At 34.3% G+C, this 27,407-nt stretch overlaps 1 protein-coding gene across 50 annotated transcripts in view; it reads left to right on the top strand.

Annotated features, from left to right (window-relative positions):
* Window positions 1–27,407, top strand: part of RIMS1 (regulating synaptic membrane exocytosis 1) — a 448,418-nt gene that overhangs the window by 325,822 nt on the left and 95,189 nt on the right. For 14 of the 50 annotated variants that reach the window (XM_088795622.1, XM_019749282.3, XM_088795608.1 and 11 more), the window contains 5 exons: window positions 4,509–4,592; window positions 12,058–12,129; window positions 19,196–19,378; window positions 20,433–20,545; window positions 24,431–24,460. In XM_088795622.1, coding sequence (XP_088651748.1) covers window positions 4,509–4,592; window positions 12,058–12,129; window positions 19,196–19,378; window positions 20,433–20,545; window positions 24,431–24,460 — 482 coding nt within the window. The remainder of the gene's footprint in view (window positions 1–4,508; window positions 4,593–12,057; window positions 12,130–19,195; window positions 19,379–20,432; window positions 20,546–24,430; window positions 24,461–27,407) is intronic. The other 36 variants (XM_019749298.3, XM_088795611.1, XM_074333176.2 and 33 more) reach the window with 10 other exon arrangements.

Raw genomic sequence — 27,407 nt, 5'->3', positions numbered from 1 at the left:
GAGCCACTGGAGAATAGTTACTTTTCTTGAATGTTTTGTATTCTTTCTTGATCTTTCATGCAAAACATAGCCTTACTGAAGTGTCATCAAAGGGTAGTCTCTACTTACTCCCTCAATTTTTTAATTTTCCCGGATACCCTGCAGTCTGAGTCCTGCTCCTTCCCACTCCACCACTGTGCTGAAATTCTTCTCTCGATTGTATTGGCTCTAGTTGTCCTGCAGCATCTTTCAGCATTTACATTTAACTGCCCTGTCACTTGAAGCTCTCCTGTCCTAAGTACCCTCTATAGATTTTCGTATGCCTCTGTTAGTATGGATTTTCTTAACTCCATCCTCAGGTTTCATCTTTTGTTCCAGACTTTCCATCCTGAAGTTGTATTTCTAGCCAAAGTTTCCACTGTAACACATATGAAGACAACACCTGATTGGCCCGGCCAGACCTTACCCCTGAGTAGCAGGCCTAATTTTATAAATGGTTGCCAGACCCTGTGTACGTCCAAGTTTAAATCAAATTCATTATCTCCCCGTACGTCCTTTTACAGCAAAATGCTTCCTCTTTCTAAATTTTTCTCACATTTTATAGCCTTGACATGTAACCAGACACAGAATCTGGAAATACTTCTGCTCCTCTTTCACTTTCAGTGAGTCAATAAATCCTATCAATTAGCTTTTGAGAATCTCCAAAACACATCCCTCAGCTTGATTATATTACAGCCCATCTCCAGGTCCAGTGTCACTCTTGCCCCCATTAATTTTCTCATATGCTCTATTAATAGTTTGTATTACTTTTTATCTCCCTGGTTTTCTTTCCATTAAAATTAAAATGCTCTTTTCCTTTGTTGTCTTCTTAAAAATTCTACTCAGTCTTCAAAATTGCACGTCAAATAACCGTATTTTTTATAAAATATTTCTTAACCACCATCACCACCACCCCCACACCCCCCCTCCCCCGCCACCAACACACATGGTTCCCCCTCCCTTTTTTTTTTTTGCCAGTCAGAACCATTAGCTTTCTTTTCTGGGTCCATGTACTATTATATGTATAGCTATTGAAACACATTCTGTTTTACTTAGTGTGTTTGGTTCTTTCACACTACTATACTCCTTGGGGGGGTCATTTCCTTTTTGCTCTTTGCCATCTCTTATGATAACATTACTTTTTTTCTTTAATAAATGTTCAATTTGGGGACTTGGGGGACTTAAAAAACACTCCCTATTATCTGCCCCCAAATTTGGATCTAATTGTAAGCTAGACCCAAGAAGTGCAAGATGGGAGAGCTGATTATCGTTATAAATACAGTAGACAAATTTAGAAGCTGTGCCTTTAGGTCTGTAAGCTTTCTAATTATTCACCCCAGAATCAGCCAGATTCATTGAACCACAAGAGGCTCCTGCTACTGCTCAGGCCTTCCATCTTTCAGCTACTTTGTGGGTTTGTTTGCTCTGATGGTTGCTGTTTGCAGGCAGCCTGACTTGGAAGGAGGAATCCAGAAAGGGCTAAATCATCAGTGCCTGATGCTTTAAAATGGTCACCTCTCCCAGAAGCCACTCCTCCTTCCTTGAGATGGAGTGAGGGGGAAGGGTGGAGAGAGACCAGGAACACTACTTTAATGAATTTCCCTCCACATGGAAACCTGAAGCCTAAGGGACATGAGGTTCCTACCTAAAACGTAACAACCATAAATTAAATTGAAATAAATAAACTTTATTTCAAAGCATAACTGTCTATATTAATTTCAATTTAAAACAATAGTGGGGAAAATATGTAAAGGACTAAAATGAAAAATGGGAATAGACATTGAAAATACATACTGTATGATCAGTTATCTCATTTTTTTCAGATTTGGTTTCCAATGTTACAGTAGTTGACACATATTTTTATTTGAACTATATATATGGGATGACTGATTTATATTTCCATATAATTTCTCTTTTAGATAATAAAGCCGCTTAACTGTGTTGTGTCAAGAGATATACACCATTGAAAGATGTGCACATATGCAAGTGTGTATGTTAATTACACACTTAAACACATACACATTTGTTTTAAGATGTATCAATGCCGAGTGGTGGGGGCGGAGAAGCCATAACATAGAATCATTTAACTGCTTTCTGAGGCCTGTCAGTTCTAGTTCCTTTATATCTTATCAGTGGGTCCCTTTACCACTGTTAATTGCTTAATTAAGGTTTTCATTATTTCTTACCTGTATTACCAAAAAACCTAGAGGCTTATATCCTTATCTACTTAAATATTGACAAATACTTATTGATTACTTATTCTGTGCTATGTGTTGTTAACGTAACTGTCAAAACAAAACATTATGGTTCCCTTATACAAGGAGCTCACAGCCTGTTAATTCAGTCCCATAGCCATTCAAGTCACCTTTCTTCTTCTATTCTGAGCCCAGTGAAAGAGATGGGCTCCCAACAAATAGATGTCCCTGAATTAATGAATTTAGAATACCTGACATTAATGTACTCATAACGTAACTAACCAGTGTAACTTACAGGCAAGCTGGTTTTGGAAAGATAAATCAAAAAGAGGCTGGTTTAGTTCAAATTCATGATTAATAACTACAACATAATCTGCCATGTTGGCTTCTAAGATGAAAATGGAAGTTGAAGCTATGTGTGTGGTTCAATTACAGGGGACAGAGATTCTAATTTTGGTCCTTTTCTTCAATGTGATAGGAAAAAAAGATAGGAAAGTTACATACATTTTAAAAGCATGTAAAGCATATTACATATTAAAATTCACAAATGTCTGATATTAAATGTATATAATATCTATTCTTTGGGCAAAAATTGGGTATAAATTGATCCAGCTCCTATCATACCAATTATATGAGGGAAGCAAAGAGATTTTTCATATTGGTACTATGTATCAGCATATTCAGAAGGACTTTGAGTGCACAGATATATACATGTGTTATGATAAAGCTTTCTTCAAGAATTACCTTTTAATAGCTTGCATTCACAATTGCTTGTTTCTAAATGTACACTTTCTCCTTCATAGCTTTCACTGCATGTTTCACAATTATAGCATTTTTCTTTACTTTTTTCTTTACTTTTGTGTTTAAATAAACACAAGGACTGGAATTTTACCTCAGGAAGCAAGGTTACTCATCACCCTGTGGAGTTAATGTTACTTATTACTTTACAAAAAAAGTTACACGTAACTCTATTTTTGTGTTTTGAAATAGCACGATGACAGTGTAGTTGTAATTGTTTTCACTTATTTGAGAAACATTTTTCTTTATTGTATTTGCAGAACAAAAGCCAGTAAATTGAAAAGATATGTTTTAAAGCATTCAGATTGGGTTGATCGACTATTTAAATAATTTAAAATAACTATATAATTTAAAATTAATGTAAAGTGTTTTTAATTGCAAAAACATGGAACACATTTAAGAATACGTGCTGCACAATTCCCTCTTCTGCCCAAATGCTGCTATTGAATATCTTTATTTGCTTCACAGTCCCTCAAAGCCCTACATGAATCATGCCAAGTTTGTCTCCTTAGGGCTGATCGTTAAGCACAGGCTTCCAAGGGGCTTAAAATTCCAAAAACTTCCAAATCTGGCCTGGTCAGTCCCTTTTCAGTTTTTTGACTGCATACTTATATGTGTGGTTCTACACAGAGAATCTCAAGGTAGTTTAATGAAAGAATGAACCAAATTTCCAACTTTAACTGTTAGTCGTAAAAATGTATTATTATAAATGCTGAAATTAAAAAAAAAAAAATCTAACCAATTGAGAACTACTTTTGCAAGTAAAGATTAGTACACATTTTTTTAAAAATGTAATGCTATTTTAGCTTGGCACTTACCTCTATTTCCCACTTTTATTCCTCAGTGTTTTTTACTCACAGTTTTTAAATTGTGGTAGTTAGCCATGTTCTCCATGGCTAGAACACTGCAGTAGAAGTGTTCTCCAAAAAAATTTGTTAAGATTTCACTTCTAGCATTCCCATGAATTATTTCTCCATGTCATTGTTTACACTAAAGAACAGTTTTATTTCTTCCAGTTAAATTGTGTTTCTGCCTTGTATAAAATCTGTATACCTCATCTTTGCCACTTTATCCAGTAATTTCAAGGCCTAGTATCAAATAAGCACCTAGTATCAAACAAGCTTTTAAACGTATTTTATCCAGACATAAGCCAGATTCTTAAGGGTGCATCTTTTTAATCTGAAATACATATTTATGTGTATGTATAGATATGTATACATACACACATTTTAAAAGAACAAAATTACACTTAATTGATTTCAAACTTCTCAAAGTGTTTGTTTATTCACTTAAAAGGTTACAGATCTTATTTTCTTACGGTCTTATAGTACAATTTATTTTTACAAGGCTTGTAAAATTGAAGAGTAAATTACAGAGCAGAGAATCCACACATGGTCTTTTTGGGGTATTTTTCCAGTCCTATTGTTCCATATAGTCTTTTATTTTAAGAGTTACTAAATGTCCTGTTTTTTCCTGTCTTGTTCATTGGGCAAACAGGGGTAGATGGTCCCCCTCCCTAGATAGGAGACGACCTCCTAGCCCCAGGATTCAAATCCAGCATGCGTCTCCGGAGAATGACAGGTACTAGTCAACCCCTCCTCACAGACAAGTGGCTTTCGAGAGGCTTGTAGGCCACCAAGTGAAGGAGAACCAAGAGAGATGTTGGTTGGGACATGCTTCCTTTCAGGAGCCAGAGTCAGCTATGTCGTGATTCCATCAGTAAATGCACCCATCTTTAATAAAGCACCTCAGAATTACTGAAATGAAGGCAGCATGCCCTGAAATGAATGGCATAATTTAAACACAATGAAATTCATTCCAGTGGAAGAGTTCTGTTGTAATCATGAGCATGTTTTAGTTTTTTTGTTTTTTGTTTTTTTTTTACTTTCTAAAACCATATTTAACTATTATTTTTGTACATGTTTAATTTTTACATAAGTAAAAATTCTCAGGTGCTTTAAAATATATTAAACCTATCCAGAACCTGTTCTTTGTTATATTGGTTTATGGTTTAATCTTGGTTGTTTCATTTTGTTACTACATAAGCTTGTTAATAATGAAGTGTAGACTTTGGGATATATTTTTAAATGTCTGATTTAGAGTAGATCACCTGGTTCATATATATTTTATGAATATTGTGTTTTAAACCAAATATTGTCAAGGGCTAGTGTAGGATAGATGTTGAGGAAAATGTTCCCTGCTCGTCATTACAGCTAGGGTCAGTCCACAAGGTAGGTTTTTAAAAATGGCACCAGTGCTTTGAATCTACTTCATTTTGGTATGTCAGAAGTGCTGTGATACATATTTTTCATTGCTTTGTTGACCTTCTCTATTGTAATTAACTCAGTTTTCCTATTTTATGGTACTTATTAAATACAGACCTTATCTTTAAAATATTTTCCCAGCTAATCACAAAAAGTTATTGGGTGTTTTGGATGTTTCTCTTCTGGTATAAGCAGAAATGCAGTCAACACATGGTTAATATTTATTAAGTAGATAAATATGCATGGTATCTCAGAAATAGAACAACTAGTCATGCCAGCATACAGGTTATTTTTTTAAAAAATATGTGTATGTATAGCAGAGTAATTGTAGCCTTAGTTAAGAGTGACATAATTTATTTTCTGTATCCGTAAGTAGTCAACTTGATATCGTAAGGATTTCAATTTGAAAGTAACACTAACAAACACTGTCAGAAAAAATTAATAAGTCAGTGTACAAATGTTGTAAAAGACCACAAACTGATATTTTATGAAGACTTTAGGAATATTTTATCATGTTTTAATCTTTAAGACATTTATATAACATAGTTTATATTTATATATTTTGAATTTAAAAATTAGTTCTGCTACTATCTGATTTCTAAAATCATTAAACATTTTATAAATTTAGTCTTTTCCAATAAGAATATAAAGCAATTGTATAACTGAAATTAAAATTTGTATCTGCATGGCTACTCATTTCATTTAACAAATACTTACTGTGCCTTTATTGTGTGAGCTATTCTAATGGCTGAAGTCACAATGGTATTTGAGAGAGTCGAGGTCCTAGCCATCAAGGAACTTAGACTTTCATTTTATAAAAGACAGTTCTGGAAAGCCTTTGTATCTATTCCAAAACAAATAGGTCAATGGATTTCATCTGATGTAATGACTGAATACAGGACAATTAAATAAGATGGTCTTTCTAATGAATATAAACATAAGTTTATCTGGGTATTGTTTAAGCAAAAAGGAAATCCAAATAATGGTTTTTAGTTCTTACTTACATGAGATGAAGATTAGTTGTGAATTAGTTGTCATTAAGACACATGAATTAATTATGTTACTTGATACCATAGGTTGTACACATAATTTTAAGGGTAGATTTTTTAAGATCGCAAGTGTTCCTTTTAGATCAGATTATAAAGGAAATTCTTACTAATGCATAATTCTGAATATACATTTTACATTTATATGACTTATTGGTAAATATGTTCTATGTTCAACCATAAAATACGTTTTAAGTGTCTTGATAATGTAATTTCTTTCTATAGGGAACAGAAAATTACTTACAATAAACTTGTATTAAAGTAAAGTATTTTATTAAACTGTGCCCATAAAAATAAGAGAGAGATTACTACATCAACAGATGCTAAATTCATAGTTAACCACGTCAAGCACTTGGCAAAACTTAACACTTGTATTTCACCTCATATCAGCTTTATTTACTCATTCAGAAGTTTCTGCCAATTTGCAAATAAAGTAAACATGACATCTATTTGGAAACAGTGAGTGTTCATAAAGTAACTTTTGCACTAGGTACTGGTAGCTAGGAAAATATTCTAAAATCAGTGGCAATTTATGTAATCAGCCTTTGGATGTCCTTTATTGGGGCCATATTTGATAATTTTGAAAATCACAAATAATACAAAAAGTAAATTTTTGCTTAAAAGAGTTCTCTAGTAAGTTGGAAAGCATTTAGTTGCCCTCATATTTCTCAGTGTGCACATGCACACACACACACACACACACACACACACACACGTTTAATGTATAATTTCTTCATAATTTCATTTCAACAATAACCAGTCTTGCTGTCATCTCAAGTGGTATAATAGATTTGTTTGAAATTAACATAAAAGTATGTTTATCTAGATCTAGGAATATTCCTTCAAAGTTGTATGATATTTAAAATAATAATGAAGAAAAATACATAAATTTGTAGCCCCAGGGAATCTTTCTGACTATATGCTTATAGTGAAAATTTTCTTGCAGTTTCATTACTAAAAATGTTAAGATGTTTAAGAATCATCATTCAATAGCAAAGAATATTTGTAAATGTCTTTATTTTAATATATAAATAGTAACTTACGAGCCTGTGTATATATAAATTTGTTTATGAATCTTAATAACTTTTAGATCAACTTGGGGCTTCACATTAACCAAAATTTGTAAGTAGCAAGTTGGAAAAAAATGTATTTTAATATGCCCCTGAAGCATCAAGGTTCTGAGTTTAGTGTTCACAGTTGATTAACAGTTACTTTTCTTTTCATTAGTACATTACATAAATCTCCACACTCAGGTTAATAGAATAATAATTTAAAACAGAAATTTAAAAAATTGAGATTTATATAGGAACACTCATTTTTCTGATTATTACTCTTGCTTTGATTTAGTAATAAAATAATTGTTGTTCTACGTCGCATTTGAATGTCCCTTTATGGTTTTTAAAGAATTTCATTTCTGCCCTATGAAGTAGGGAGCATAAGTCCAAACTCAGACAACTATTAAGTTGTGCAGTAAAGAAAAAACTCGGCATTTCTGACTCTTGCATGTCGTATCCAAAGACACATTCTTTGTAAACAATAAAATAACTGCAAACTTTTTAGAAGAACGAAAAGCATGTTAAAACCCAAAATAAAACATCGTGGAAACACTATAACTCTATTATGTTCACTTCTGTCCGGGAATTCCTCCAGTAACATCAAGGCATTCAAAGTCACTGGATGGCAGAGTGGGCAGAGAATCTGAGGACAAGGGGACATGATGGTGATGCCCTCACCAACTAATTAAGGCCTATATTACCTCGGAGAATTCACTTCAACTTTCTGGGACTCAGTTTTTTCATCTGTAAATTTAGGTGGTTGTAAGTGGATTACCTGAATTCTAATTGAAACTCTAATTGGACTCTCAAATTGAGTCTAGGCTGCCTTGTTGCATCCTGATAAGCATACATTGGGTCAATAATAATGACTGGCACTCATTATGCATAAAGCACTGACCAAAGGGCATTTCTTATTTATGATATTTTATATTTTACTGAGGCCCAGAAAACAATGTAAATTTTTATTTCTAAATGTGTTTGATATAAATTGAATTTTATAGCCCTAGTTAAGTTTTTTTCACTTACTGTAACTTTTTAAACTCTCAAACTTTAGTATAATGTTCAAAATGTTACTTTTTTAACCATCCATTCAACAAATACTTACTGAGCAGCTACTATTACGGGGCATTGATGTTACAATACTGACGCAAACAGACGTAGTTCCTGACCACAGGGAACTTACGAGGGTAGTGTAAGGTAGAAGGTAGCTTGTTTCACTGTGATCCATTTTATGATTACATGATCAATAGTTTCAGTAGTTTAGTATATAAATAGAGGTTGATTGTTCTAACCTTTCCTATTTTACATATCACAAGTATTATTATTATTATTGCCACTTGGCTGGTGGAAAATACTGAGGCACAGAGAGGTTAAGCAACTTGACTAAAATCACCCAGCTAGACAGAAACAGAGCCAAGGTTAAACCCAGTCTGACTCTAGTTTTAGCTGCTATGTTCCGCTGTCATTTAGGTCACAAAGGCAGTGTGTTCAGTGATATTATAATTACTGTGGAGTCAGTTCACCTCATAGTTTGACATGTGATGACTATGTGAGTCAGAGCAAATTATTTCACCTCTCTAAGCCTCAATCTCCTTATTCTTAAAAAGGATAAAAGAGTAGTACCTACCTCACTGGACTGGGGAGATGAAATGACATATGCAGGTAAAGTGCTCATGCGAGCATCTGGCAGGCTCTCAGATACGACTAGTATTGCTACTGTCCTCGTCATCACCATCGTCAGTTACTGTGACAATAATACAAGAATCCATTCAGTGGTAGGAGGTGAGAAGAGGAATAGCTAAGAGTTTTACAGAAAAGGTGAAGTCTCACTTGGGTCTAGAAAGATTAATCTTAATAGAAATTAGTAGGGATAGGATGAAAAGCAGACAAGCTTTGCAAGGTGCCTATAACCCTTCAGTTGTACAGCACTAGAACCGTCTGCACAGAAGTCTACCAGATTTTGTACATCCCTCGCCTCCCAGCCCAAACTTGTGTCCTCTGACTCTTCTCATCAACACTTTCCTTTCTGTTCTCCTTACTGTTGCTTGAACATACCAGCCACATACCTGACTTAGGGCCTATGCACTTGATGTTTCTTTTGCCTGGGACATGATTTCCATAGTTATGCAGGGCTAACTCCCTCACCTAGGTACCTGTTAAAATGTCACCAACTCACACAAAATGAGTCCTTCCTTGAGCATCGACTTCAAATTGTAATCTTCACCGGCCCTAGACCCCTGGCCCCAACACACACACATTTCTGATCCTTCTTGCCCTGGTTTACTTTTTGACATTGTTAGCCATTTATCACTTAACATACTTAATTTACTTGTTTTAGGGTTTTTCTTTTTCTTATTGTTTGTCTTCTACCAATAAAATTCAAATTGGTTGAAGACAGAAATCTTTGTTTTGTTCACAGACGAGCACCTAGAACAGTGCCTGACATATATACATGCTCAACAATTGTTTGTGCAATGAATGAATGAGTGAAAACTTTCAATGACAGTGCATTCATAAATTGGCCTAAAACTTTATGCTCGCATTTGGCTCTCACTGAGCTGAAGAAAACAAAAGGAACATTTGTTTTCCCAGTCCAAAGCATTAATTTCCCATAATAATATACTACTTTTTATTCTGAGCTGACGTACCTACTGGGCCTGCAGACCTTACTCTGTCTTTCTCCTCCCCTTCCTTCAATTCTTTCTGCTGTATATATGCCTTCCTTCCCTTTGTTTCAGGAATGAGCTTTCCTTCCCAACAATCGCCTACCATTGATTTCAGGCCTGTGCTATGAATGTACTTCTCCACTCTCCTGTACCCTACCATCCCCTCTCCTGAAATCTGATCAACAAAGTAAATAAGAAGTGGCCCTTAATATCTGATAGATCATCTCTCACTGCTTTCCTAGGCCTGGACCCAAACTCATGGTTTCTTCTCTCCTTGCATAAGGGTGCCCAGTAGAGCAGGCACCACAGTTAACCCCCTGTACCATCTTTGCTGGACAGTATATGACAGACACGCTCAGGAGCCAGACAGCCTTACCTTGTAATCCCAGTCCTGCTACCCTCCCCCCCCTACTGTGTGGCCCTGCCCTCTGCCCGTTTCCTCATCTGTAAAATAGATGAGCTCTTAAAGGACTGTCATGAGGTGAAATGAATTAGTGCCTCTCTCAATGCCTGGCATGGAGTTGTCTGCCATATATCCTTTTTCCAACTAGTAAGGACAGTGGTTAGGGAGAGATATCTCCATTCTCTGTTGCTTCCTTTTTTTTTTTATCTCTTCAGAAGTGACATGTCAGAGTGACAAAAGGCTGAAGAACACAAAGCTCAAACCCAGATTCTGAATTTGAGGGTCAAAATAGTTTTAACCTAGTTTTTTGTCAATAATGAAATCGATGGAGAAAGATGAGCAGCCCCAGAAGTGTACATCCTGTGAATACAGCCTTTGTACTTTGATATGTGTCCCTAGTGCTGTGCAGGGCTTGACATATTCTGGACACTCAGGACATTGGGCATTAATAAGCAAACAGTATAAAGAAAAGAGAGTAGATCTGAAAAGTTCTCTTCACAGAAAAAAAAAAAGTAACTGTGGTGATGGACGTTGACTACACTTACTATGGTGATCATTTTGCATTATATACAAATATTGAGTCATTAAGTTGTATAACTGAAACAAATACAGTGTTACATTTCAATTATATCTCAGTCAAAAGACAAACAGTTACCTTCTTAACATTGGTGAAAGGAACGGATATCGGGGGGAAAAAATAAAAATAAGTTGTAGAAAATCGATTATTGAGACAAAAGTGCACATTCCTTTTTATGGTTTCTCCCTTTTTTTTTTAATGTGTGAGTTTCTTGACCACAATATTTTATATTTATTTCAAATATATAGTAGTCCAGACACATTTTAAATTAAATAGGCGTATGTAACCTGCTTTAGGGAGGTAAGCTTTATATATAAACATTATTTCCATGGGAAAATGCATTTCAAGTTCCAAATATTTAGTGTACATATGCACTTTGGGGACACAGAGTAAATTGGGAACTTTATTCATTCTTTAATTTGTGACATTGGATTACTTTTTATATTCATTTCTGATTTGTGACATGTGATTAGCTTTTTAAAATTCTATATGATTACAAAAACATCTTTATGATACTTTTAATAGTTGATTTAAAATACTTTTCTCATATCAAACATTTACTGTACCATTTTTCTTCTCTTTATTATTTTGTGGGAGAAAAAAATAAAGCAAAAATTTTTGTAGCACCAAGTTTCAACTTGTAAGAGTGAGGTCACTACACCCATTTGTGGTCTTTCAGCACCTTAACCATTTCTATCATCACATTGGTCATCACTACATTTCACTATTGAATTTGTTTACTCATTAAGAGAGACACACTTGCTCAGCAGGAGTCCCTGTTAAATCATTGCCACACACTTGCCTGTCTGGACTGATGGATGTCAGCTTCTTGTGTGTCCTGTTGGTCAATTTGTGTCTTCAACACTGCACCAGTTCTGATGTTTATTTTTATATTGTTTTAAAAAGTATTGATTGGCAAAACCATTTAGGTAAGGTAGTTGCCATTTTTCATGTATGTTGCTTTTATCATTGGATAATATTATTGTAGCTTTATTCATCATATATTTTGTATTTCTTTAACATTTCATTCCACAGGCACTCCAGAAAGTCTGAAAGATCTAGCATCCAAAAACAGACTAGGAAAGGCATTGCCTCTGATGCAGAAAGGTAGGCTTGGTGTTGTGCTGTGTGGGCCATTTTCTGTTTTACTAATATATTCAAGGTGCCTTCACTCTCATTCTACATGATCCGTCCTTAAACATAAATTGTGACGTTGAAAGATTCTCCTGTAAATAAATCTATGTAGGAATAGTGTCATTCAGAAAACAAGAGAGAGTTATTTGAAGGCAGCCCTTAAATCTTAAGGCTGAAGAAAAATCTCATGTATTTGTTTTAGTGATTATTCTGATTATTAAAGAGAATTAAATCCACACTTATGTACATATTAGGACATTAATATTTTGTTTCTGAGATAATTGAAGGTTAGCAATAAACATAGTACCTGAAATATGTGAATATTTTTATTTCAATGTCTGTTATCTGAATAATGCCATCTTTTTAAAAAATTTCTGCAAATGGATAATCTAAGATTCTACTTGTATATTACAACTAAAGATATTTGCTGAGTTAATGTAGAAATTATAATGATTACTTACCTTTCATTTGTAATTCATCTAATTCCTCAATTTTTTGAATATTTTAGGTGCAAGATACTGACACATTTTTAATACAGCTGTAAGAAACACCAAAATCCAATTAATATATGTTTATTAATCCAACAATTATAGGGTGACATAGATGTGAATGAATGAATGCATTCACTGTTACAGAAGTATGCACAAGATACAGTGAGAACACAGGGAAAAATTAGAATGAAATTAGGAAATATTTCATAAGTAAGTGTCACTTGAGCTAAGTCCAGATATATAAAAATAGATGTGACAAGTAGAGTGCTCTGTGAGAAGGAAATAATATGAGAAAACACTGAGGCTTGGATTATCTCTTGAGTTTGGGAAAACCATACCCAATTTAGGAGGAAGAATAGGATTCAGGAGATGGGAGAGAGAGCTGAAAACATAACTGGAGAAATCCTTAGAGATTATGTTATGAATGGCCTTTTCAATCATGCTACAGAATTTCAATTTCTGCTTTATTCCATGATCCCTTGACAGATGGGCTTTTAGCATGGATGTAGATGATTGGTGTTGAGTTTCTAAAACTGACGACAACATTTTAGAAGGTGGATTGAAAGTTCCAAGAGTAGATGCAAGACACCAGCTCAGCTATCAATAGGCGTGGTCAAGAAAGATTCTGTACAGTGCAGCGATTCATGCAGTTAACAGATATGTGCCACACTCTGTGCTAAGTTTATGGAAAAAATAATGAGCAGCAAAAAATAAGGCTTCCCAGAGGATATTACCTCTGAGTTGAGATCAGAAAAATGAGTAGGTATTAGTCACATCAACGAACGTGGGAAGGAGAGATGGAATTTATTTCTGGGTAATGGTCTGTGGCGATATTGACTATTTAGGGAACTTAGAATGGAAAAATGATCCAGAAAACTCAAAAAAGTGTTGAGGTGGAATTCAGTTTTACAAAGGAGTTGGACATTGAGGAAGGACGTGAAGCACAGAGTTCTAGCAGTTTAGATAGATCAGGTAGGTAGGTAGGTAGGTAGGTAGGTAGGTAGATAGATAGATAGATAGATAGATAGATAGATAGATAGATAGATAGATAGATAGATAGATAGATAGATGATAGATAGATAGATGAAACAATACTGATTATGTTTGTATTTGTGTATTCCTTACTGTAAACTCAGCTAACCGCAATCTCTTTAATAACATTGTAAATTACTAAAGGTTTTTAGACAAGTTTTTAATCTTCAGCCATCATTTTTAGCCTCCCTATCTCATGCACACACAATTTAAATTATTTTTAGTTGATTGAAAATTTCCCTCAGTGTTGAATTCTTTTTATTCTACTCAGCCTTATTTAATTCACTTAACAATTCTAGTTGAGTGGCAACCATGTTGCAGTTTTATATTTAGGATGTATAAATGAACATGTTTTTTTGACAATCGGATACTGTTTTACAGAATCTTAGATGATTCTAGATCAGCAGAAGGTGCTTAACTCCAAGTGAGTGATACTTGGGCATCTTCCTCTGCAACACCGAAGATATCTGTAGATAAACACAAAACTTCCCTTCAGTAAGAATAGCAAGGATTTGATTGACTCCTAGTCTCAAATGTTTGCTGCTTAAGGACCATATTCGTATTACTCTTGCCTTTATTTACTACTTTAATATAGACAACTCTTCCTTTTTTATGTGTGTAGATTTATCTGATTATAATCAGGGATGATTATAATTAAGGTTCTTTATCAATTTTTATTAGAGTATAAATTCCATGTCTAGTTTTTAAGTGAATTGTTCAATAACAAGTTACAAAAGAAAAATTGGCCTGGATTTTCTAAGTTTGTGTTAGTTCTCATTTCATTAGGAAAATGCCTTGAATTAACATCTAAGTGCAAGTGAATTGAAGTCACAGTATAAATGCTTTAGACACTGATTTTTGGCCTTTGGGAATTAACCACTTCCCCACAGGACTCATACCACACAGGCACCCCTTGGATTCTCACAAAATTGGCTGTGTAATGATTATAATTTTAAGGGCTCTTTGTTGGCCTCAACAAATTTGGCCTTAAGAGGAACAGCCTTGAAAGAATATATCTTGAAAGATAGGGTGATCATTTGTAGGTAGAAGACAGGCAGAACTGACTTCAGACTTTTGTGTCTAGGTATTTAAAGCAGTGCTTCAGATTCTCTAGGGAAGCTGCTTGGTAAAAGGTCAATTTTTCACCCTCTTGTGCATTCAGCTTTGTGAACTGCTAGCACCATTGCTGCATTCCGTGCTAGTGACTTTCTTCTTGTCGAACCTACACTCTTCATCCTACCTGGGGGATGTTTCTTCAGGACTAGTATTAAGAATTACTTGCATGCCCAAGGTGTCTGGTAAGGAACCTCTAAATTCTTGGAGTTTTCTGAGTGTCTTTGTTATTCACCATGAGCGAGCGCCTGGGACAATACCTGAGTTTATGCAAGGAGATCACTCAGAACGGGCGCTGACCACACCAGAAAGACCAACCATGTGATTAGAGGGTTGGGCCCTTGAGCCATGTGAAATCAGCCTGACCTCTGGGGAAGGGAGGGGCCTAGGGGACTGAGTTCAGTCATGTGGCCAATGAGTCAGTCAATCACCCTATATGAAGAAACCCTAATAAGAACTCTGAACACTGAAGCTCAGGTGAACTCCCTGGTTAGTGATACACATCAGTGTGCCAGGAGGGAAATACGTCCTGAGGACACAGAAGCTTCAAGTTCAGGAGCCTTCTAGGCCTCTCCCTATATGTCTCTTCATTAGGCTGGTCCTGATTTGTATCATTTCTAGTAAAACTCTAACTGTAATACACTAGGGAAAAAAAAAAGAATTACTTGCATATGCATTTTATGTTGTTCCGGTGCTATTGGAAAGAGCCTTTGTAGGCCTGTAATGGCCTTTGCAGGAGAGACCATTTCAAAGATTTGACCTTAGGTACTACATGAATGTTCATCCTTTAAAAAGTTGAAAATAAAAAAAAAGAAAGAAACACCTCACAACTGTAATTTTAAGTTGCAGTAGAAGCAATTTAATGCAAGTTTTTTAATGCAATTTGCAGCAACAGAACTATCTGAGTAACAATCTAAGGGTTTGGTGACAAATGTGTTTTACTTATGTTCAAGTCTTAAACACTAGTCTTAGGTAAAGAGAATAGCCATGGCTTGAACTCAGTGGTAAATATTTAGATATGCATTTGGAGATGGTGAACTAAAGTCAGACATAGTTAGGTTTGAATTAGGATTTTGCTCTAGCAGTCTCATTGTTTTTGTTTTAAAAATATGAGATATGTATAGACATATTTAGCAGAATAGGTATTCGTTAAATACCATTTTCCATATATTTTGTTCCTATAAACTCTCAGAAGACAATTTTATCAAATATTGCTAAACAATTTGATACTTGGACATATATTTATCTTACACGATTAACAATGTATCCAGGGATGTGAAATTACCATTTTTCATCTCATGACAGAGAAACAAATCCTCTCAATAGGCAGACAAAGGAGCAAGTTGGCGCTCCACAGACCTATTGGATCCTGCTTTACCACATGTTAGTGCTTTGTCTTTTTGCAAGTCAGATTATGATCCACAGTTTCCCAGCTATAAAATAGGAGTCATAACACTTCTCAGAGCTATTGTGAGAATACAAAAACAGAACATATGTATGTGTGTGTATATATAGACACATACACACAGCATACGTACATACATATAGACACACATATCTTCAGTGCCTGGCATGTGTAGATGGCTCCATGCTGATGCTCAGTAAAGAATAGTTGTTGCTATCGTTTTCCTTATCCCTCATTCACTCCCTGTACCAATCTCTAATATGGTTGCTCATAATCTTTTTCATTCTTACATCCTTACATTCCTAGCACATCCCATTTCATTGAAAAGATCCAGGCTTGACATTCTGGATTCTCTCAACATTTCACTCCTGTACCTCAGAATTTCTTGATTAATGTTTCTTTCCACTTGTCTAATACAAACTGTACTTGGGTCCATTATCTCTCATCTCCAAAAACTTGCTCTTCTCTCTTCAAGTTCTGCATTTTCACTCTCCTCAGTTTCCCTGCTGGTCATTCAGCCTGACTGCCCCACTCCTGTCTTCCTTAGGCAAAGTGGTTTTCTATGCCTCCCCTTTTGGTCTGTGCTTCCATACGTGTTATAGTTTGTCTGGGGACAGAAACTGTTTTGTTATTATGGGACGTTTAGTTCATATCAAAGAAAAAAATGAATCTGGTGTTAAATGATTAACCTCCAACAGTACAAGCTGTTTTCAGGCATTGCAGCTCCGTGGCTTGGGAGATGAGAACACTTTGTCACATAGCCTCAGTCAGTAAAACACTCACCTAGAAAGCCATTTATTTGCCCCTGAAATTGCTTTTTATACTTTTGCTATTTAGTTTGGTGCCACATACGATCCACCTAAATTATTCACATTCCAGGTCACATTTAAGTAGTACTTTCAGTGCTTATGAATTGTATTAAGGAATGAAACAAGGTTTTAGGGAAATTGCAAGATCCATTAAAGTTCTCAGTACTAGGGTGAATACTGTAGTATTCAGTTTTCAAACCACATTTCGAAAGTGTATTATGAACAAGGAAAGCTTGAAATTTGCTCTCATATAATGGCTTTTAAAGAGTAATAGATAAAAACTCATTATTTATAATTGGAAAGGATTTGATCATACAATCCTTTCCATATAAATTAATTCTGTAGAGTTGAATTAAGTCAAGTTAATTCAGAATGAATGAACTGTTTTAATATCTAGAGTATTGTCAGTACTTTTTCTTTTAATTTGGAAATCGAGGTGACAGCCCAGGTTTTGGGATCTGCAATAGGGCCTAATAAAGAATTAATCCAGACTTCAAGAAGATAAAATGCATATTAAAGACCTAAGGTGTTTTTTTTTATTCTCTAAAACCTGATATTTTTCCATTTTATTATTCTAAAATAAAGGAAATACCCTGAATTAAAATAATTATAGCTGTGAAAATCATTTTACTTAAAAGAAACATTGTCAGTCTGAATATAAGTTGAATACAGCACTAAATAATTAATGTGCTTCCTGTGATTAATACGTATTCTTTTCTGTCACACACTTTAAATTACTTAATTGAATTTTACAACATTGTTTTAAAAAAGATGAGATGTCATTCCATTGCTTCTGTCACTGTGAAAAATAATGCATATTAGGTATTTTAAATGTGCATTTTATTTAAAATACATACTGAAAACGGCAAAAACATATCTGTTTTAAAGAAACGTATATACAGTCATCCCCCCTTATCCTTGGAGGATACAATCCAAGATTCTCAGTGGGTGCCTGAAACTGTGAATAGTACAGAACCCTAGGTAATACTATGTTTTTACCCATACATAAATGCCTATGATAAAGTTTAACTTATAGATTAGGTACAGTAAGAAATTAGCAACAATAACTAATAATAAAATAGAATATTATAATATACTGTAATAAAATTATGTGAATGTGCTCTCCCTCTCTCTCTCTCTCTCTCTCTCTCTCTCTCTCTCTCTCTCTCTCAATCCATCTGAAGCAAGGGGGCTACTAAATGGCTAATAGGCAGGTGACATATACAATGTGGATATGGTGGACAAAGGGATGATTCACGTCCTGGGTGGGATGGAGTGGGAGGGCATGAGATTCCATACACTACTCAGAATGGTGTACAATTTAAAACTTGTAAATAGTTTATTTCTGGAATTTTCCATTTAATTTTTTTGACCGTTGTTGATTGGGTAATTGAAACTATAAAAAGCAAAACTGCGGGTAAGGGGAACTACTGTATATATAAACATTAGTTTTTAATTCTTAATCCTTAATTTATAAATTGGCTTCATAATAATTTTGAACGTGATATTGAGATAACTGTCAATATATGGATAAATACAATTTTAGATATTTTCATACCTTGAAGGACATGTTTTTATCCATATATTAGCCTTATGCATTTAGTGAGTTCTATAATGAAGCATTCTTCATCTTATTATATCATTTTAATTTGTTGGTCTGCTTAAATTAACCTCAGAAAACATCTTCCTTTTGCTGTCTGTTTGGCATAGACTTTCTTACTGCAGAATAAATTATGAACATTGCAAAAATGCACACAAAGTTCGACAGTGCTTTATTTCTTCTTGAAGGCAAGTGCTTGAAGTATCCCTGTGTTCATTATTCTAATCATATCCACTCACTTTATTAGGTATTTTTATTGAGCTCTTGCTCTCTGTGCAGCTATGATCCAGACTCTAGAGATACAAAGGAAAAAATAAGAGATGGAAGTCTCTTCCCCTGTGAAACTTCCAGGAGCTTTATTACACTGAAGGAATCTAGACTCGCCCTCCAAAACCACATGACATACACATTTGCAATAACTCGTCAGTCTGAATTGAATTCCATTTCAGTAACTGTGTGATGGGTTTTCTTCTGGTGTTTAAAATCAGTGTCTTGTAAGAGTAACCGGGTGTTCCTTGGAAAGATGTGTTGGTATCAAAGTTAATGTGAACCTGCTGACTGAAGATCTTTTTTGACCCTAATGTTTTAGGGTTCTCCCACCATGTCTTTCTAGAAGGGGATACGCAGCCCTAAGAGCGACTGATCAGCCAGTCCTTAGGGGAAAACATCCCCCTCGCTCAAGGTCGAGTGAGCACTCTAGTGTCAGAACACTGTGTTCTGTCCACCACCTTGCCCCCGGAGGGTCGGCGCCACCTTCTCCGCTTCTAACCAGGTCGCTATTCAGTGTCCAGCCCAGCATTCATGTCCTGCCTCCGGGTGTTGATGTGGTGTTGTAACTTCCTGAGCACTCGGTGCTTCCACTCATTATGACACCATGATTTTTAATCCTTTCTTTGTGACACTTAAACCTCTCCCACATCCTCTATTACTTGCATCTATCTTCACTGTGCTGGTGGTATTCTATAGTTCCTGCCAATTAGCTATCATTGAAAATTCAATTTGGCTGTGTTCTGTCCTTCCATCTGTTTGTGACATATTCATATATATATATATTTTTTAAATTATGTGAAGTGATTCATAAGAAACTACCTGGAATTATGTGTGTATTTGCCTTAAAAAGTATAAGGAATATTTTTAAAACAACTGTCATCTGGGTTCAGTAAAACCTTAGTTTTCAAGTTCTTTAGTTAAAAACAAACGTTTGCATGCCAACAGATAGAGATGAGCTTACTTCTAGGAGTACAGAAGTAATGTATCTGCATGCTTCTCAAATTTTTATTTGTAATTTTGATCCTTGTGTCAGTATATTTTATAGCATGTGCCCAAGATTATTTTTTAAAATATGTTTCAAGATTTTTCCCATTTAAAAATAAAGTCCAAGTAATTGGTAATTTATAAAAAAAGTTTGCAGCTAGAACTGTTCTTATCATTTATAAATAAATTCAGATAGAAATTAAATAGTAGCAATTTAGGCAATAGACTTTCTTAACTAATTTACCCATATTGTTAAGATTCAGAGGCTGGTAGTAGGCGATACCTAATAGAAAACTTCAACTTCACAGAAAGTTAATGAAAAGAAGTGAGTCCACTTCTTCCCAGTTCAGGAATTCATATGCAGAAGGACGGACATTGCCCTGTCTCTTCTAGCCCTTTTTTGAAATATTCCTTTTACACGTATTATAAAAAAGTGTTTGATTTTGCTTCCAAAGCCCTAGTTAGGGGGTTTATATCTGTATTAATAGTAATAGGAAGGAGGAAAAGATTTTTGTCACAGCCTCTTGGGATTTCATCATTTCATTTCCCACCCCTTTGTTTTTTACCCACAGAATGCACCGACAAGGCAGCCCCACCCATTCTCCTCCCGCAGACACATCCTTCAGCAGTCGCAGGGGAAGACAGCTCCCACAAGTGCCCGTGAGAAGCGGCAGTATAGAACAAGGTATCCGATAAAGAGAGATCATTGTGTAAAAATCGTGGATTTGAGACCTACCTCTTTCTATGCTTCTTTTTGTAAATGAGTAGTATTTTGATCATATGTAATTTGCTGAATCCTAAGAATTTAAGTTTCTTAGAATTTTATTTCCAGGGCCGTGTTATACTGGCTCATGGCATATACTCTGTTTTTGCTGATTGAGTGAATGAATGGCTTTTAGATGGTCAACTAAAAGAACAGAATGAGCCCTAGAGATACCTTTGTTCAAAGAACAAAGAAAATAAAAACTTAAAAACCTCCGTACAGTATGAAATATTGTGTTAAAAGGAGACTTATTTAGCTTTGTTTTTAAATTATTTCCTTGCTGAAACGCTCAATCACATTGAGAGCTTTACTAGTGTTTTTTAATTATTTGCAATATCTTGTGTTTTTCATATAAATTGGACAATAAAAAAATGACAGCACATGTTTTAATATTTTGTTGACAGTTCATGTTACTTAAAATTTCCTTATGTTAAACATATGCACACTTTTATTTTCCAGTGGGGGTGGGGGTTGTTTCAATAATGGAAATTAAATTCCCTAAACTACAGGCTCTAGATGATTTAAATACTGGATTAAAATAATCACTGTTTCCTTCATGTGACCCAAGGTGCTATCCCATTTCTCAGTAGGTGAAATGATTTGTTATCTGTATAGGTTATCACATAAATCTCACTAGGGATTCGTTAAGCAATTTACTGAAATAATTTTTAATTTGGGGTTGTAATATAAATGCAGTGGACTTATATTTAAAACATGTATTGAAAGTCTTAATTTCTCTGAAACAACTGAAAGGTTAACATATTGGATATTTTTTTTTCTACAGTGCTGGTTGTTGCTGATGTTTACTTGTATTTCATTCTGTTTTGAGGGTGCTGGGTACCTGCTTTACTCACATAATTGAAATGCTGTACTGAATGTATCTCAAAAATGTTAAAGATCTAAGAAGATAAATACATTGTTTCAAAGACTGATATGGCAGAGTTTATAAGCAGAACCTTGGTTATAGAAAAATTAGTGTAGATTTTTAAGAAGCATCAACTTATTGATAGATTAATGCTGATACAGTAAACTCTGGATTTGTATTATTTTTTAAACTTACACATCCTGTTAATATATCATGTTTTAATATGCAGGGTTGTTTTAAGGGTATTCATTTAGTTAATCAGGAAAATACGAGGCTATGTGAAACTCTGACTTTCTTTTCTAAAATAGTAATTAATCACTGGAATTCTCAATTCATATTGTTTAACAAACTTTCTTTTCTCTTTTCTGGGAACATTTTGAGAAGATAATTCAAGATTAATGTTATTAAGAATGTAATTAGTAATACCCTAGAAGAAATTGTTTTAAAATTTATTTTTTTTAAAATTGGTGTTTATTTAAATTATCCCTTCGTGACTTCCTGTTGCACAACTAAACCAACTGCAAATTCTGGTGTTAGCTACAAAATTAGTGTTACTGGCCATGTTTTACTAAAGATTGATATTCAAAAAGTCATGTGTTCCTAAAATTCTTTGCATTTCCTCCAGTTGCTAAAACATTAAGATTCAAAAGCATGTAGGGGTACTGCATGTAACTCTCATATAATGAGATTATAGTTATATTATTTTTGTACAAATAACAATTGCATCTATGAAATCAGTTGGATTGTATGCTGGATTTTGTTTTTTTAAAAAGTTCATGTTCTATTGCTAATATCAACATTACTGTTTATGATATTCATATTCACAGTTGTCTTTCAGAGAAATCATCAATTTATAAGGATTGAATTGAGGTGGGAAGAAAGGAGTGACTGAGGATGAAATTGATGGAGTTATTTTATTATTTAATATCACAAATACAGTAGTAAACCACTAGTAAACACTTGTTATTTGAAGTTCCTTAAATTTACGGTTATGTAGATACAAACTTTTAAAAATATAACAACATGTATTATTATATCTCAGTGCTCTTCTATAATTAAAATAAATTTGGTCTATTTTATGATGTTAATATGTGCTTTGGGACTTTTGGTAAATGATGATACTATCCGCCGTCATGTTATTATGGATTTATTTCAAATTGAATAGATCACATGTCATCTTTATATATCCTAAAATATGATTTTAAAGTAAACTTCTAATTTGATTCATGGGATAGACAGAATTTAGCATGTTCTGTTTAATATTGATTTCATTGTTATTCTTAGGGTTCTAGAATTACCTTTTTTTCTTTTGATATTATTTGTTAAACTTTAGTTCTATCTTCTTTGATGATTAATGCAATTTATTTGTAATTGATTAAGGCTCTAGTGCATTTGCCTTCCTTGTTTACAGTCTTTTTGTTTGTGGTTTTTTGTTTGTTTGTTTTTTAACAGAGGGTAACTTTCCTTTTTAAAAAAATAATTGAGTTAATAAGCAGTTGATTCTAAAGAGCAAATATTTCAAGCAGTTTAGATTCCTGGATAGTGATACAACTTCTTGTCGAACTTATAATTTTATTCATACACAGTTTCTGGATACAGTTATCTACATTATTGAGTTCAGGATGTATTCTGAGATGATTAGATTTTTTGGCTGGATGCATGCTTTTGTTTTTTTCTATAATTCAGTTTTACTGCACTCTCTTTATACCATAAAAGCAATATGTATTATTTTAAAGGCTATTATATCATTTGAAAATACATTTCACTTAAATTTTGACAAATTATTTCACAATTTCTTTTAAAAGTTAGGAATGCTAGCCTATTTTCTATATAAAATATAATTATGTTAAAGTATAGTTAGGGAGAAAGAAGAGAGGTGATTACAATACAGATTTTGAGGTAAAGTAGCTGAAAAAATAGCCTTAAAACTTACGTAACTCAAATGGTATGTGATAATTGAGAGAAAAGACTTCCAAGAAATTTCTCTGGTTATATTTCAATGTTGTATTCCAGTGTAGCTCTTATGTAGAGAAAAGCTTGAAAGCAGCATAATTGGTTATATAAAAATGTTGTACGGTTTTCTGAAACAAGGTGATCTTTTTTGTGTGTTCAACAGGATGTCTTTTAAATAAGTATTTAAAGATCATTCATAAATTAGCACTTGGTGTGACAGCTATGTTTTATGTGTTCGATTATATCTCCTACCTGTACCTCTATGATATTCCCTTTCAGAAATATCTAGATAGGCCATTATTTCACAGTAAATAGTATGCCAACAAGGAAGTTGATATAAAGCTTTATGAAATGCTAGGAAATAATAGTCTCCAAAAACCAATTTCACCTTGAGATATTTTAGCATAACTGGAGAAGGAAGAAAGGATTACTTAAATTAGAATGTATTTCTTCCATGTGGAAAATGTTATAGAATATTTTTCACAGTGAAAAGAAAATAACTACTTCTAGTAAAAAAAATAGAATTTATTTGTTCATCTATTGTATTAAATTTCAAATTATCTGAAATGCTATCATTATTGAAATAAAAATGTTAGTTATGAGTATTAAATAATCTGTTAAGTACATTTACAATCGAAAGTCAAATGTGTTAAAATTAAATATTTTTAGTAAAATTGGTGTTGAAATATTTTTTAATTCTTAAAAGGCAAGAAAAAATACCACAAAATATACTTTTCAAATGCCAAATGTATTAATTTCCCAATATTTCTGATTTATTTTAAATAACTAAATTGTTGTATTCATTATTTCCTTAATTAATTTAAACCATATTTGAGACTTCCTCATGGTTTGTCATTGTAACTTATGTCACATTATATGTTATGCATTTTATTCATACCATTGTGTTGATTCACATTTCCATGTCTAACTATAAATTTGCTGATTTCTTTTTTTTGTTTCCATCATTATGTGCATTTAATTCATTGAAGAACAAGAAAAATATAACTCTTCCACAAAAGGTAAATATTAATGTAACTTTTTAACCATTTAATATTGTTCCTTACATAATATATGAGAGAGTTATATAACTGTATTTATTGAAATAATGAGCAAAATTATTTAACAAAATCCCTGCAATTATTTAGTAGGGCATTTTGGTATTATTTTGTACTGTGAGCAGTTCACATCAAAGAAGTAACTATTGAAATTAAGAATTTTTGCTTCAAAATTTATCCCTACTGACAGCTAGAAAACAATTCTTTATGGAAAAAATAACATTTTTTTATATGTTCTTGTTTATTTGTTTGCATTCCCCTGCTCTCATAAAGTATTTAATTCTTACCTTCTGTCCAGGGTAATGTCTGGTAAAATGAAGTGGAAAATCCCTGGATTTTCCCTTCCAGACAGCAGTAAGCTGAACAAATGTTTGGCCCCCACTGCAGTCCTGCGTCCGGGAAGTAGTTGCTACAATGATACTCCTCATGCCCTCAATACTGTTATAATGCCCAAGAAGTCTGTCTTTCTGAGGGACATAGGTGGGAAACGTCAGCCTGCTAGTCCACACAGTGCTGGCATACTACCTTACTGTCTTTTGGATCACACTTGATTTTTGGTCTTTGGACTGGAGTTTCAAGTAGATGCACATCTCATCCCACTCTCATGTACCACCCACACCAACCGTTTCCTATTCTGTGTTACTGTCATCCTGGTAATTAAATATTTGAACATGAGCTCTCTCTTAATGAAATAAGATTAATAACATTTAAAACTTATGTAATGCTTTATAGTTTAATAGAAGTACATTTACTCAATATTTGTGGATTAATGATTGGATCGATTTATTGTCCATAGTAACCCTAAAAGTGAGTTCTGAGAGTAGCATCATCTCTATTAGGGATGATGAAACTCAGATTCAGAGAGATTAAAGAGATTTATCCATCCACACTGCTGATGAGTAGTAGACTACAAGCTAGATCTCTTATCATTTACTTTCTTTCACTATACTTTAGTGGATCCTATTTTAATAGGCACGGATCCCAAATATATTATCCCTAATAACTAATACGTATATAGAGGTATGTGTTACATATCTCAGTGTTACAGCATGAAAATGGGAGATAATATTCAATTACTTTAGTTTGAATTTACAAAAATGTATTTATATTCTAGCACATAATACATATTCTAGCATAGTACCTGACGCAGTAAGCAATAAACATATATTAATAAAAAATAAAATACTATTCAATTTAATTAAGATGTTTTGGTCCCTAGTTTTTGGATACATTTCTTGTCATCCTGCGTTTTAAATTCAGGTACCAGAAACACAACTTTAGATTCAGTAGTGCAAAAATGACCAATGCATTTGTACCTAGATTCAGAAGAAGAATTTTTTTGGATTTGCAATACAAATTTTAGTATAATAAAGCATTAAAGTTTTATAGTAATGGGTCATGACCTAATTCATTTATCCAAAAGAAAGAAAAATATAATAATTCTTCATTTAGAGCTCTTAAATATGTATTATTATTAGACAAAAGCCATAATTACCTAATCAGAACAAAACAAAATCCCTAAGTGGTACAGTCGAAAGTCTGTAGGAAGTATGCACATTTAGTCGCTCCTTGCGAGCATGTCAGATTGTTACATTTTTTACCGGGTCATTGTGTCCTGGCTGAAATGTGTCCCCACTCTGCCAAGAATTCCATGGACATAGGATGTGGATGTGCTTCACAGAATGGACCACATGTCTGAAAACAACCAAAGAGGGACCTCCCAAAAATGCATCCAGGCAAGGCAGTGGATGGTACACCTCCAGAGGATTTCAGGGAGCACTGCTTAGCCACGAAAAGTTTGAAAAGACCAGAAAGGATTGAAGCAAGTTCAAGGAATTTGTGTACAGTCAAATTTTAGGCTCACTTACTCCATAAGCGAGAAAAAAAAATGTTTTACATAGAAACCCTTCTGTTCTGCTGTGAGCTGATCTTTCTTGGGCTGAACAGATTGGAGGTTTAACTTCCTTGAATGCTTCCTAGATAGATGAGGACTGGGGTACGCCGAGCCTAGCTGACAGTACAGGCTCTAGGAGCTCCTAGTGAGAGCTTGTTTTTGATGACTGGTAGATGATCTTGTAGAACAACCAATAGTCCCAGCTTGTAGAGGACTGAGAGGTTTCCCGAGATGCAAGACTTTCAGTGCTAAAACCAGGCAAACTGGGCTCTTTGGTCACCCTACCTGTAGGGGAGCAGCACATACTTTTCCAGTGTATATATTTGTAAAGCATATGTGTGAAGCATATAGAGAGGTGTGAAATACTATTAATATTTTTAATGATAAATAGAATTTGAGCACTTACTCCATGTCAATGACTGTACTAAGAGTGTTATGTATTTGTCTCATATTTTTACTACAACCTGAGACGTTACTATTGATATGCTCATTTTCTAATTGAGAAAGCTTAAGCTTAGAAAAATTAAAAGCATGGCTCTTTATCAGTCATACATTTGATAAGTGATGGAACAGGGAACGAGCTTCCAGCCTCACTCCAAAGACCTTATTCTTAACCACTTTGCTCTACAGGGTCTCCCACATTCAGATAGCATTTACTGAGTATCTATTGTGCCTGCATACCGCATAATTATGGGAACAACACATGCACAACTGTGCGGAGGGTATTATTGCCTAATTTATAGTAAGAGAATCAAAGGAATTAAGTGGATTGCCTAAGTCAACAAAGCAGTTGCCAGGCAGATTTTGACTCCACAGCTCATGTCCTGTCCACTGTCCTATGTTGCTGTGACAACCACCACTCACAATACCAGGACCTTGAAGAGGCCCAATTAGGGGTCCTACCTACCCCTGATGACAGGATTTTTCACCATTCAGCTAAATATTCTAATACCGGGCTTGCCCCTCCATTACCACGCAGCTGGAAAAAACAAAACTGGTGTATTTGAATAAAGGCGA

Source organism: Rhinolophus sinicus, chromosome 2 (genome assembly GCF_057876585.1).
Source record: "Rhinolophus sinicus isolate RSI-liver-muscle chromosome 2, RSI-T2T, whole genome shotgun sequence".
NCBI lineage: Eukaryota > Metazoa > Chordata > Mammalia > Chiroptera > Rhinolophidae > Rhinolophus > Rhinolophus sinicus.
The sequence above is the reverse complement of the archived record's forward strand: the minus strand, read 5'-3'. Positions and strand labels throughout refer to the sequence as shown.